The sequence below is a fragment of the Serinus canaria genome, chromosome 4A (genome assembly GCF_022539315.1).
Source record: "Serinus canaria isolate serCan28SL12 chromosome 4A, serCan2020, whole genome shotgun sequence".
NCBI lineage: Eukaryota > Metazoa > Chordata > Aves > Passeriformes > Fringillidae > Serinus > Serinus canaria.
The window spans coordinates 1,746,733-1,759,177 of NC_066318.1; the positions used below are offsets into that span (position 1 = coordinate 1,746,733).

Below are 12,445 nucleotides of genomic sequence, written 5' to 3' on the forward strand. Positions count from 1 at the left end.
AGAAGTGGCAGTTAGGGACTTTAAGCATTAATGCCACTGCATAAGCAGTATTTGAAAGAAAGCAATGTTGTAAAAATGATCAAATATGTCGACAAGCTGCTGTTTGACCAGCTAGGCCCTGTAGCTTCTGTCCTCACATTTCTAGAATATTGTTCATCCTCAGGCGTTGGTGAGGGTATCAATACAGATCTTTTTACTAACAGTAAATGCGTCTGTTCGAATGCTGCAGATTAACTAAGGATGTCACATGATACATATTAACTATTGCATTTTTTCACTAGCAACCACAAAACAAATACATCTTAACAAACTGTGTTCGCTGGCCAAAACACAAGTAAGACCCTGTTACCAGTTAAGACTTCTGTTTTACTGAGAAACAAGGATTTCAGCTTAAAAATCTGATGAGAAAACAGGTTAGGATGTAAGAGAAATGCACTAGTATTAATAAATGTTTTACATTTGACACATACTGTATTACAAAGACAATATCCTTGTAAGACCATTAATTGCTGGGCCATAGGTGACTTCCATCTAGGTTACTAAATAGCTAATAAACCTTGTACAGAGCCTTTTTTAGATAATGCTTACATGTATGGAAATGTATGACACCCTTGTACTATGGCTTGCACTTTACTTGCATTAAACTGTGAAGTAGGCTGTAGTAATGTCTTTGTATATTCAGGGGTTGAAATACCAAAGCACTGGAGTATCGTACTGCTGGTGTTCAACCTGTCCAACGTGCTGACAACGTGTATTTTGCAAACCCCACCAACTTCAAATCTTTGGCAAATAACGCTATGGGGTCTCCATGGTCTTTGTTTCTTTGTAAATATAAACATTCTTACTGTTTCTGTAGCAATAGGAGGTTATAAACCAAACTTTCACTAGGACTGTTTTCAATAACAAAAAAAAAAAAAAAAAAAAAAATCTATAGCGCCTTGTAAAAAAAATCATGGAGACTCCATGACCTGTGGGCATTTTTGTTTACAAGCAGTATGTATATATGTATTAGAGGCAGAACTGTTATTTATCACAAAGTTATATTGTGGATGATTCTTTCTTAAATAAATATATGTTTTCTGTCATTAACAAAAACAAGTATTTTAGAGCCATCTTGAGAAGTTTGAAGTGTCAAGCTTCAAATATGAGTAATCTTCCATGTTTCAGCCTTGTTTTTCTAATCAGCTGGGAGATGAACTGAGAGGCAATGGAAAACCACCTGTCCATGCCAGAGAAATGCTGGAGTTGTACGTTTTTGAGCATTCTGCAACTTTTCTATAGTGCCCATCGTGCTTAATGCTTTGACGAGCAGATGCTCCATCGGTACCACAGTAAATCCCTCAGCTCATGGATGCTACAGAGAGAAAACCAATGGTTCTAGACTAATACAGGTCAAACGAGGTTTCAACCCCTGGATAACACAGTATTTCTTCAGTTTCACAACAGTATTTTTAATTTTATACTTGTCTAGGTTGAGAGATAATCCAATAGTTTCTATAGGCAATGAACATTAGGTTTCTTTTTTCCCTCTTTCCAGATGAGTTCTGTGTGAATTACTGTAACTGGCTGCGTTTTCTATCACAGATTAATAACTTGTTAACTTTTTGTGTGTCTACAATGAAAATTTATGAATGGAAAACTTCACTGTGTGTTGCTCACTGGGCATATACCTCATGGTACATTGCACAGACGTGTAAGTTGTAAGTTGCACTGCAACATTAAAAAAAGGAACATATTGCTCTTTTTTCAAAGATATTAACTTATTTAAGAGATATAGTCTGTACATTATTTAAAAAAAAAAAGCAAAAACAAAAACAAACATTTATTCTTCCTAAATTCAAACAAAGCTTTTGTTTTGGGAAAAAAAAAAAGAAGTTGTAAACTTCCGTTGTAAATTCGGACTTCAATAAACGAATTATCTGCACTTAGATTGTGTTTATGGGGGATTTTGTGTGTTCTGAGGGTGATCCTGGCTGAGGGCGGTGAGGGCTGAGGGGCATCGCTGTCGATCTGAGGGGGATCCCGGCTGAGGGCGATACCGGCTGAGGGGGATCCTTGCCCACCTTAGGGCGATGGCGGCTGGGACTGATCTCTGCCCGATTTAGGGGATCCCGCCGCGGTTGAGAGGGATTCCTGCCCACTTTGAGGCCGTGCCGGCTGAGGGAAATCCGTCCCTGCCCACCTCGGGGCGATGCCGCTGAGGGCGATCCCGCCCGGCCCGAGCGCGGTCCCGCCCCGGCCCCTCGGCCCCGCCCGGCGCGGCCCTTCCCGCGCGCCGTACGCGGCGCTGTCCAACATGGCGGCCAAGGTGAGTGTCCGCCCGCCCTCAGGCCGGCGCTGCCCCGGCCCCGCGGCTCCGCTGCCCTCAGGCTCCGCTCCCGCTCCTCCGCCGGCTCGGGACAGCTGGGGCGATTCCTTGCAGCCCCTCGGGAGCGCCCGGCCCGGCCGCGGGTCCGCCGGTGCCGGCGGGAAGGAGCCCCCGGTGCTGCGGAAGCCGGGGTCAGGTGGAGGAGCGGGGCAGTGAGAGGTCTCTGGTGCTGTGGGACTCGGCGGGGAAAGAGCTGCTTCGAGAGGTGGTTAAATTGTACAACAGGGAATAAAAGCCGTGTTCCTCTTCTGGTGCTTCTCCATGTGCTCGCAGCCCCCGAAACACCTTCAGCTCGAGGAATATCAAGATGATAGTTTGGTAGTAACATGATAAAGTGCTAGTGGTGCTGTACATCACTAAAACAAGGCTGTTAAAATCATGCTGTTACGAGCTAACAGGGTTACAAGCATCTAAAATATTGCTAGTTGTAGGAATAATACAGTGTCTTTAAACAGAAAAACATGCATGTAAAGATCTAAGCTTTCTCACAAATATTTAGACAGGTTTTCCAGTGTTGGCAATCAAATTGATTAATAGGTTCATCACATGAATCTTAATATTTTTAAAAGCATTTAAAAAGTAAATATTAAGATTTTTTAAAAGCATTTAAAAAGTGTATATATCTCGAAAGGAAAGGATGGTGCCAATGAGGACAGAAATTAAAATAATGCATTTTACTTTCATTTGTTACATCACAAGAAACTGTCTTTGGCTTTGCTGTCTGGCTGGCTGATCTTGAAGTAATTTGGTTGGCAGAGTACATAAATCCTAATGATTCAGTACCTTTAGTGAAGTGACATAATTTTATGTGTGTTCTTTACTATGAAATATTTATTAATAAGAGTTTTATTCTTCTTAAGATTTCATTGCCTGTGGGTCACTTACCAAGATTAAACCCAAATCCGTGGAGTGTCAGGGAGTTGAGGTGAAGTGGAAGGATCTCTTCCATTTGTGGGAGGGTTTTTGGTGGTTGTGATCAGAGATTTATAAAGACATACCTGAATTAGGGTGCTGGGTTTGGCCTGCAAGCTTCTGGCTATCATGTCTCGTGTAAGTTGTGGGGAAAATAAACCAAAAGGATGTGAGACAGTTTTGTGATCCACCGCAAGACATCTTAGTGCTAGGAGAAAGTCATAAACCTGTGACTCTTTATTCTTTAATTAACATTTTTTTCATGGAAAATATGATATGAGGTAGCTGCAAAATTTTAATCTTATTTTGCCCTGGCTAGTAGGTTCCCATTTTGTGATACAGAACTCGTGCTTTTTTTATATAAATCCATGCATCAGATTTTTGCATATACTCCACTCCTTTAATTCCATTTGTTTTGAGGCAGTTCCTGCCTTCAGGACAAGTTTCCTGCTCCAATTCTTGAAGCAAGCACAGAGAATTTGCAGTTTCAGTGGGAAACAATGACTTGGAGATTAGCATAAATTAACTTTATGGTTTTATTATGGTTTAGTTTCTATTCTGCATCTTTTGAGTTGAAGATAGTGGATTCTTTGTAGTGATGTAGCTTTTTAACTTTTTCTTTTTAATAGAATCTGTATTTTTATCATTGATAAGATTTCAACACTTTGAAGCAGATTGTTTGAAATGCAAAGAATTAAAGCCAGAATTATCCAGGTACATTTGACAGTTTTATTGTTATATTTTGATTGATCTTACTCCAGTTCTACTATTAAGAGGTGTAGCTCTAACAATTTTCTGCTAGAGAGCATATAAAGCATTTCTTCAGCAAATAATTCCTGTTCAGGCTTCTCATCAAAAATATTGCCATGTCTGTTTGTCTTTGGTGTGTTTTTTATTTCTGGGAAAAAAACCTTCAGGTTGTCAGTGTTGTAGGTCAGGAACTTGGCACTGATGTTCCAGGGAATGTTTTAATAGTGGCCATTGACCTTTCCTTCTGGTGGTGTTTAGCTCTGTGTCTGTGCAGAATTCATCTCCAGAAATGTCACCTGGTTTTTGTACCTGCAGCGATTTCTTGGATTCCTCAAAAAGAAGATTTTTATTTATTTGTAAGTCAGTTATCAGCTGATGTTCTGGAGTCATTCTAGTGGTGAACATGCAATCCCAGGGTGTTTCACAGCTCCAGCCTGTTGCAGGGGTTTATTCTCTGTGCTTCTTTCCTAGTGTTTGATATAAAAATATGATCCTGCCATTTCTTAATTCTCAGTAACTTCTGTGGAAGTTGTCATAGGTAAAATACTTATTGGTTTCTTTAGCTAAACAATATATGATTTTCATTGTTTGATACCTAATGCCTTACATTAAAAGTAAGGAACTTTTAATAAAATAGTTTAAATAAATTAGTACTAAAACCCACATAGCTAATTGAGGTCTTTTTAGTGCTAGATAAAGAGCAGCTCCATGCAGTGAAGCCTCTTTAGTGTAGTCAAGGTGATGTTGCTTTTTCTTTCACTCTGGTTCTTTGTGATTTCAGTAGAAAAGTGTGAAGCCCTCTTGGGATAACTGCCAGTGTAAATGTTAGCCAGTACAGCTATTTCCTTGGATCTTTAAACATTTATGTGTTTGTCTGCAGGCACCCAAAAGTAAAGCAATTACTGTCAGTCAGGAGCTGGACCACTTTGATCATTCTCTGTAGAGCTTTCTCTTTTGCATTGAGAACAGAATCCATTGTGACTTTTAAAAATATATATATTTTTTAAGTGAACAATACAACTTTCTCATGCTCTATGAGTTTTAAATTCAATTTGCCTTCTAGTGTCTACTGAAAATTGGTGTCTTGTTCTGGTAGCATGCTGTATGAAAATAAGCAATCTGAATTATGATAGGCCTAAAATAAGGGGTTTTTTCAGTAATTCTTCAGAGATGGAATTCCTGCATGCTGAGTAAATTACAACTGAATTTGGCCTAACAGGTGATGGAAACATCAGTGTGGCTTTGAACACAAAGTTCTTCCTGCTATTTTAGACATAAAACTGTTCATGGATCTTTAACCTTTTCTTTACCATTACAATTTGAGAATATATTTGTATAAGTCAGAAGACATTTCTAAAAGGCATAATGCTTAAAAAAGGCTTTAAAAGTACTTTTTTAATCTCATATTTGATCAGTCCAAAGGGAAATTTTAATTTCAGCATCAAGACTCCTTTTTTTTCATCTCTCTGTCCCAGGTGGCAAAGCTGGCAGCTGTTTCTTCTGGGCTGCCATTTATATGTATTACTGTACATGCAGCAACAGAAAAGGAATCAAAAAGTCAGCTGGTGAAGCCAGATAAGGTACGAATCTTCCTGTTTTTTGGTCTTTAAAATAATACCAGAAAAGCCTGCAAAATAGCAGCTCTGTCCATTGAGTTACATTATCCAGTAACTAAAATACATAGCAAAGTAATACCTGATAATAAATAACTGACCACTATGGCTCAAATAAAACACAAAGTGTTCCAATACTGAATTAGTGGTTGTATCTCATTTTCATTATTACAGTATTTCAAAAATGAAGTCAGAAAAGGTGAAAATAGAATACTGACTGATGAGTCCTTTTCTAATGTGCAGTTTCCAGTAGTAGACACATCCACCTTCTAATGATTCTTGCACATTCTGCTTCTAAGAACCCACAGCATTGTTTCAGTTTTCATTTCCAAAGAGTGAAGTCCCACTTGAGTACACTCAGTTGGAACTCTAGAAGTTCATAATTCCACGGAGAGGCTTTGTGTGCTGCAGTGGGAACACTGAGGGTTTGCAGGCTTGGAAAACCCCCTTGCAGTGCTCACAGGAGCAGAGCTGTGTCCCTGCTGCTCACCTGTCTTTGTTTGCAGCACTCACAGGAGCAGAGCTGTGTCCCTGCTGCTCACCTGTCTTTGTTTGCAGCACTCACAGGAGCAGAGCTGTGTCCCTGCTGCTCACCTGTCTTTGTTTGCAGCTCCCCATTTACAGTGCACCCCCCCTGACGTCCAGGTACATCGAGGAGCAGCCAGGGCTCCTGCAGCAGCAGCTCACGGCCCTGCGGAGATCAACCGGCCACTACTTTGGTTGGTGCCAGGTAAGGGATGAACCCAGCCTTTCCTGCACTTTCTCTTAGCACTACACTTCTGAAAAAACAGGTCACTTCCCCCTGGAGGCTTTTCTTGGCAGTTCCTTGTCTTGCATAAGATAATTTTGGGTGGAAAAATGAGCCCTCTTTCTACAGCAGGAGTTGTCTCGGTAAATTCTTGCTGGGAGAACTTGAGGGTTTTTTCAGAGTCTGAAATTCCAGGTGCAGTCCATGGAGAAGGAGCTGCTTCCAAAGGCAGTACCTGACAAAAAAGACAAACAGAATGCATCCCATATATCTGTTGCAGCAGGCTGTTCTTCACGAGCCAGAAACACTTCCCAGCTCTGTTACTGTGTGTTCCTGGTGGAGAGGGAACTGTGGTGCCTGTTACTGCTTTTTGTACCTGCTGGGAAACAGCAGCTTCACCCTGGCTGTTGGCCAAAGGAGATTTTGTGCTTGTGTTTTGCTTTTGCAGAAATTGTAGACCCTAATAATAAAATGAAAAATCAGAATTTCTTCAAAATGTATTTTCTGTAAATTGTGATTCCATTGGTCAGGGGAAATATTGTCAGTGACTGCGTGATTGAAATACACTTGTTATAAATCCGTACCAAACTTTTTAATGCCATTAATCATTGTGAGTTCCTGCCGCTGAGTAGCAGTGACCTCTGGTGGTACAAATTCGGTGTTGCTCTCTCAGTTTTCTTGGGAAAGTCTCTAGGGAAGATTGTATTTTATAATTGAATTTCCTTATACAGTTGGTATCCGGGTGTTTTCCTACTCTAGAGTTCATGAGATGTCAATTTTGAAAGGGAGCTTACATTAGAAATATTTTTTAAAATTTATTAGTTGCCAATGTAAGTTTTAAAAATAAAAGCGTTTGTCACAAAGAGGGTAAATCTCTGCACAGCCTTTCTAGAAGGTCACTGGTTTGGGTTTTTTAAAGTTACACAGTATTTCTTTGTCTCATTGTACTGAGATATGTGTGAACAGCTGCTTCTACAGAGATTTTACTTTCTGGTTTTGTTTCTCCTTCCTTGTAGAGTCTCTATGTCTTTATTAAAAATGGAATAACGGATTCAATTCAGTTTGGAAAAGGTAGGCGAGTCACATATCTGTCTCATTTCATCTATATAAACTCTCAGTAAAATCAAAATTTTCACCCTTATTTCTTGGAAATACAATGACTGATACTGAATTTGTCTTTTTCCCCCCATTTCTTAGATGCTTATGTTTACCTGAACAACCCCCCCCCAGATTTTGTTCCCAAAGCCGCTGTAATTACGGTGTCTGGCCTGGCTGGTGTAGTGCTGGCAAGAAAAGGTAGGGCTGGCTTGTTTGCATTACTGCCCTGTGGGGTATGGAGCATGTAACAGTTCTAGTAGTCAGAATTCTCCTCTGAAACATTGGCAAAAGTCTGTGGGACTAAAATAAATTCCTGGTAAATGAAGGGACATTGTTGATTGCTGTTAGGAGCTGGCTGAGAACTGACAGAGCAGGACTAGACAAAATAATGGTGCAATTCATCTCCTTCTTCATAGTAGTGGAAAACCTAGTTTGGGATTGTTTGTCTTTGCATTTAATTGCTACGGCTACTTACTTTGCATTTCATTTTTGCCTAATTATTCAAAATATTTGCCTTTGTACAGGTTCTATATTTAAGAAAATTGCTTATCCATTGGGACTTACTACTGTAGGATATTCTGTTTGTTACCCAGCTCAGTCAGTGGTCCTTGCTAAGGTAAGTTTCTGGTTTTATCTGTGGTCATTTCCAACACAGTGGGACAAGTTTGGATCCTTTAACCTTGTGCTCCATCTATCGTGCCAACAATGCCAGGACACTGCTGATCAGGGTTTGATTTCATTTGGAGTAGGTGGATTTATCATGGAAATGTTCCCTGTGGATTCCTCATACTGATTTAAGAATTATTTACAATTTGCTTGATGTAAGGGAAATATGTTCTACATCTTGAAAATTAGATGCCTTAGGATGGAGTCGAGCATGTTCTCATGCAAACATGATTGATTTCATTGGAATAGTCTGTCTTTGTATTTTAAAAACTGTTGTTAAAATATGTTTTTCTAAAAAATAGGTAACAGGGAAGAAGTTACTTTGTGCGAGTCACCAGACCTATGAGGCTGTGAGGTCACTGTGGGCTGACAAGGAAACTGTCACCAAGGTAGGACTTGAGAAGTCGTGACAACTGACACATTGAGAGGGAGCTTAGAAAGCTGTGGTCTCTTCTGCTGATGCTGTTCAAGGTTTACTGATGGTATTAAGCAAGGCACAAACCCCTCCCTATCTGATCTGTTTGTCACTTCAGTGTTTAATTGTTTTTACACCTTTCACAGCAGTGGATATTGAGATCCCCTCTCAATAGCAGTCCCGTGCAGGGTGCACAAGAGAAGAATGAGTTTCTCTTTAGAGCTCCTTTTTTATCTTGGCATAAAGGATCCATTTTGATTCAAGCTTTGGTCTTAAGCAGGCCCTGAATTTAGACTAAAGACACTCAGGATTACAGCAGCTATGACTGCCTTGCTGCTCTACAACCCTTGCAGGAAGTCTGCTTTATTTACCCTGTGATATGAATTGTCCATGGCTGATTTATTTCTTCTCCTTGTCCTGTCCTCGTGGCAGCCAGAGTGAATAAGTGGTCAGTAACCTCTTTATATTGACCTACTACATATGGAATAGTTATCAGGGTTTTTGACATTCTCTTCCACACTATAACCTTCTCTTCCACAGCAGGCTCTCTAACTCTGATTTAAGTCTTGTTATTGTCTTGAAATGCCTCAGAATTTCCTCTAGTTTCTCTCCTTTTTCTGTTTTAGGGGATTTTGTGTGTGGTTTTTAAGTGAGGCAGTCAAACTAGAACTTGTTGAGGCCTTGCCAGCAGAGAGTAGAGGGCAATATGAACCTTCTGTAAATTACATATGGAATTTGGGTTGGTAATCCCAGAATAAATGTGGGTTTTATCCAACCCAAAAGGTTTTCTTTCCTCAAGTGGAAATTTATAAAACCTTGACAAAAGTAGCACTTCCCAAGTAGAATTGCAGCTTTTCACACTAGTTTTTCATTGCTCTTTTCAAGCAAATTTCAGTTTCTCAGTTATATTAATGCGTAGAAATATTTTGCTTTGAATTTACAGTGCTCATTGGCAAGCAGTCCTCACCATATATTTCTTCTGAGAAGCACAAATGGAATTCTGAGTTTTGAAAATGAGATTCAGATAGCTGTCATTAAACTGATAGCAAAACAAGAATTGATGTGGTACAGACACTTTTATTAACTTCATTTTTTCCCCTGAGTGAAGCCTCTTCCCAGGACATCCTATTTCTCATTACTAGGGTGTAACCCTGATTTATCTTTCCATCTCCTGCTAACTAGGGGTAGTAAGTGCTCTGTAAACACTCAGGGCTGTTTCAGTCTCGTGTTAGGCTAAAGGCTCCTCACCTGGAAATGAACTTGTGAGGTTCTTGGAGGGTTTCAGGTAAAACCACAGCTTCAGTCCTAAGTATATACTCATGACAATTCCCCTTCTACATGAATTTATTCTATCTGATCTGTGGAGTTTCATGAATTTTACTTTTTCCAGCTGTGCCCCTGCTGTGCAGCTGACTACTTGAATATTATTGTATGATGTCATATCTGAAAATAATTTCATAAGATAAGTTCCCAGACTTGAAAGCTTTATTTTGCAATAGTGCATTAAGGATATACCCATGTGCTTTCTTTTATTAATGTTTGCTTCACAGCTGCAGCAAGAGTCAAAAGCAATTAAGCAAGAAGATAAGAAAAAAAAGGGAAATTCTAGTACCAAACCTGAGTCTGCTGTTGAGTCAGGATCATTTAAAAGAACTGAATCTCTTCCAGTAGAGTGTCGGAGTAATGAAGATCCAGTGCCTTCATCAGGTGAATTAACCATTTCAAGTGTAATCTCAGGGCAACTTGCAAATCCAATTAGTTGACTTAATTTTGCACTTACTGCTCTAAACTGGAGCAGGCTGTCAGTGCATATTATTCTTGAGAGCATATTTTACATGCTGTCATTTAATACATATTTCAGAGCCTCAGGGAGGTGATAATTTTCTCACTGTGGACCTTGTCATAATAACAGAATTATATATTTACTGTTCTCTCTCAGTAATGTCAGAGAACCAATATTAATGTAAACCAGGTTCTTTCGTAGGCCAAAATAAGGAATAATCCAAATGCAAGTCATACAAAAAGGTTTTAATTTGGATTATTATTAGAAAATTGAAGTCTCAGATGGATTTCATTACTTTTAGCCTCTGCTAACAGGGCAGAGATGATCCATAGTGGAATGAAAGAGGAGTGTATAAGCTGGGTTTTCTGCAGTGGTTCCTTGTGCATCTTAAGTGGTTGAGATAATCAACTAGATCACATAACAGCCTGTTTAACGGACAAAAATGTGCTAGTCCAATTTTTAAGAGGAAACGGTGGAATTACCTATTAAAGGAGAACTAAATTTGTTTTAAAGTATTGTTACCTTTTATAAGGGCAACTTCTAAATTTGTTTTGTTGCAAGGAAATCACTTGGAAGGAAGGAATTGTTACCAGAGATTTTTTTCTGGAAAGCAAGCAGAATGTACTTGGATGAGGGTTTTAGTATTTTTTCCCTTTATTTTCACTGTAGTGTGCATTCACATCTTTGCTTTGCACCCGAGGTTTTTCTGATTTAGTTTATGGAATGCTTTGATCTGTTTTTACACTTGCTCCAGGCCAAACTGTCTTTATTAGGTTTGTGTTTATAGATCTGTCGTTGCTTTCATAGGTGGAATTAGTTCATGTCCTTAATACAGCCAAAAATATCCCTGCCCTAAATGAATCTGTGTTGCCAGAGATGTTTATTTTCTCAGTCCAAGTGGGGCAAAGCTTTCAGGAGAATGTAACACCCTTTGTTGGATCAAGTGAAGTAGCTAGAAAAGAAGCAGATCAGGAGCAGGAGCCACAGCCCCAGAAAAGCTGCCTTTATATCCCCTAGGTGCTCTGCAATTGCAGTACCATTAAATATGTCAGCCTGTGCTGTCCTTCAGTGAGTGGGAGGGTTCAGTGTTTCACTAAGCTCAGTTTGTGGTTTTTGGAAGCTCAGAAGATAAACTAGGTGAGAATGCTTGTCTTCTTTTGGAATTCTTGCCATCTGGCAGCAGCTTCAGGGGAGATCTGGCAGGGTTGGTTGTGGGATCCAGCTCTGCTCCTGGGCAAGAAACACGAGGGAACATTTCCGTGCCTCAGACTTTCCCTTCCTTTCCATGGGCAAAGCATCACAATTTCTTCTCTCACTCTGCTGGGTTAGGAAGTGGAGTTGGAGAGTGAGAAGAGGTCCTGCTCTCCATCCACTGCTGTGCTCAGTGTTCCAACCTGCCCTCATGCTCCTCCTTAACACACTTTGAACTGGAACAGACAGATTTTGATCTTTTCTAAGTTTTGCTAATACAGAAATTCTCAAAATGTGTCACTAAGCTTTTTTTTTCATTACAGCTTGAGTACAAGCATACTTTTTAACCATATTTCTTCACTGTCTCTAACAGGAACAGTGAAGAAATCAAAATTTAAGCCTGATCCAAAGCTTGTGGACCATGGTCAGTCCAGCCCAGAAGATGTGGACATGTACAGCACCAGGAGCTAAGCCAAGTCTGCTTTACAAAATGCAAAATGTTACAGATAAGGGGGAGGGAAGAAGGGAAGGAATAATCTTTACAATACATACTCTGTGAGGTATAATTTCATCAGATATTTTCTTATCTCCAATTTGTATTATTGACTTACATGATTCTGTTTAGTGCTTATTTTGTTCCTGACTCCATATAAGCAGTGGGAATTCACTCAGAGTCATTAGTGAGACACTGAGAAAACAAGATTTGTCAGTGTCTTCTCCCAGTGGGGCTTCTCTGTGCCAAACTTGCTAATAAATGTCACTTCACAAAGGATATTTGAAAATGCAAACGTATCTCTGCTTTGGCTCAGATCTGAATGGAGAATGTGAGGGATGGGGTTTGCAGAGGCTTCTCTGTCTTTTATCTTTCAGCTCTGGAATGAAGTGCAAGTTCCTGCTGGTC

The 12,445-nt window shown here is 39.8% G+C and overlaps 1 protein-coding gene across 2 annotated transcripts; it reads left to right on the forward strand.

Annotated features, from left to right (window-relative positions):
- The first annotated feature begins 2,240 nt into the window (after window positions 1-2,240).
- On the forward strand, window positions 2,241-12,316 carry APOOL (apolipoprotein O like). Of its 2 annotated transcripts, XM_030228947.2 has the most exons (10): window positions 2,280-2,308; window positions 3,910-3,994; window positions 5,506-5,610; window positions 6,254-6,373; window positions 7,408-7,462; window positions 7,589-7,687; window positions 8,014-8,105; window positions 8,458-8,544; window positions 10,121-10,277; window positions 11,918-12,316. In XM_030228947.2, exons 2-10 carry the CDS (start codon window positions 3,965-3,967, stop codon window positions 12,013-12,015), a joined length of 843 nt encoding a protein of 280 aa, XP_030084807.1. In that variant the 5' UTR covers window positions 2,280-2,308; window positions 3,910-3,964; the 3' UTR covers window positions 12,016-12,316. The 2 variants fall into 2 exon arrangements, with proteins under 2 accessions (XP_030084808.1, XP_030084807.1); XM_030228948.2 differs by lacking the exon at window positions 3,910-3,994 and having other exon boundaries at window positions 2,241-2,308.
- Window positions 12,317-12,445: the final 129 nt, after the last annotated feature.

Bases quoted from the DNA above. Each gene is read 5' to 3' on its own strand.
- APOOL (XM_030228947.2), top strand. From the start codon at position 3,965: ATGCAAAGAATTAAAGCCAGAATTATCCAG. The intron at 3,995-5,505 runs GTACATTTGACA...TCTCTGTCCCAG, and splicing joins TTAAAGCCAGAATTATCCAG to GTGGCAAAGCTGGCAGCTGT. The intron at 8,545-10,120 runs GTAGGACTTGAG...TTTGCTTCACAG, and splicing joins ACAAGGAAACTGTCACCAAG to CTGCAGCAAGAGTCAAAAGC.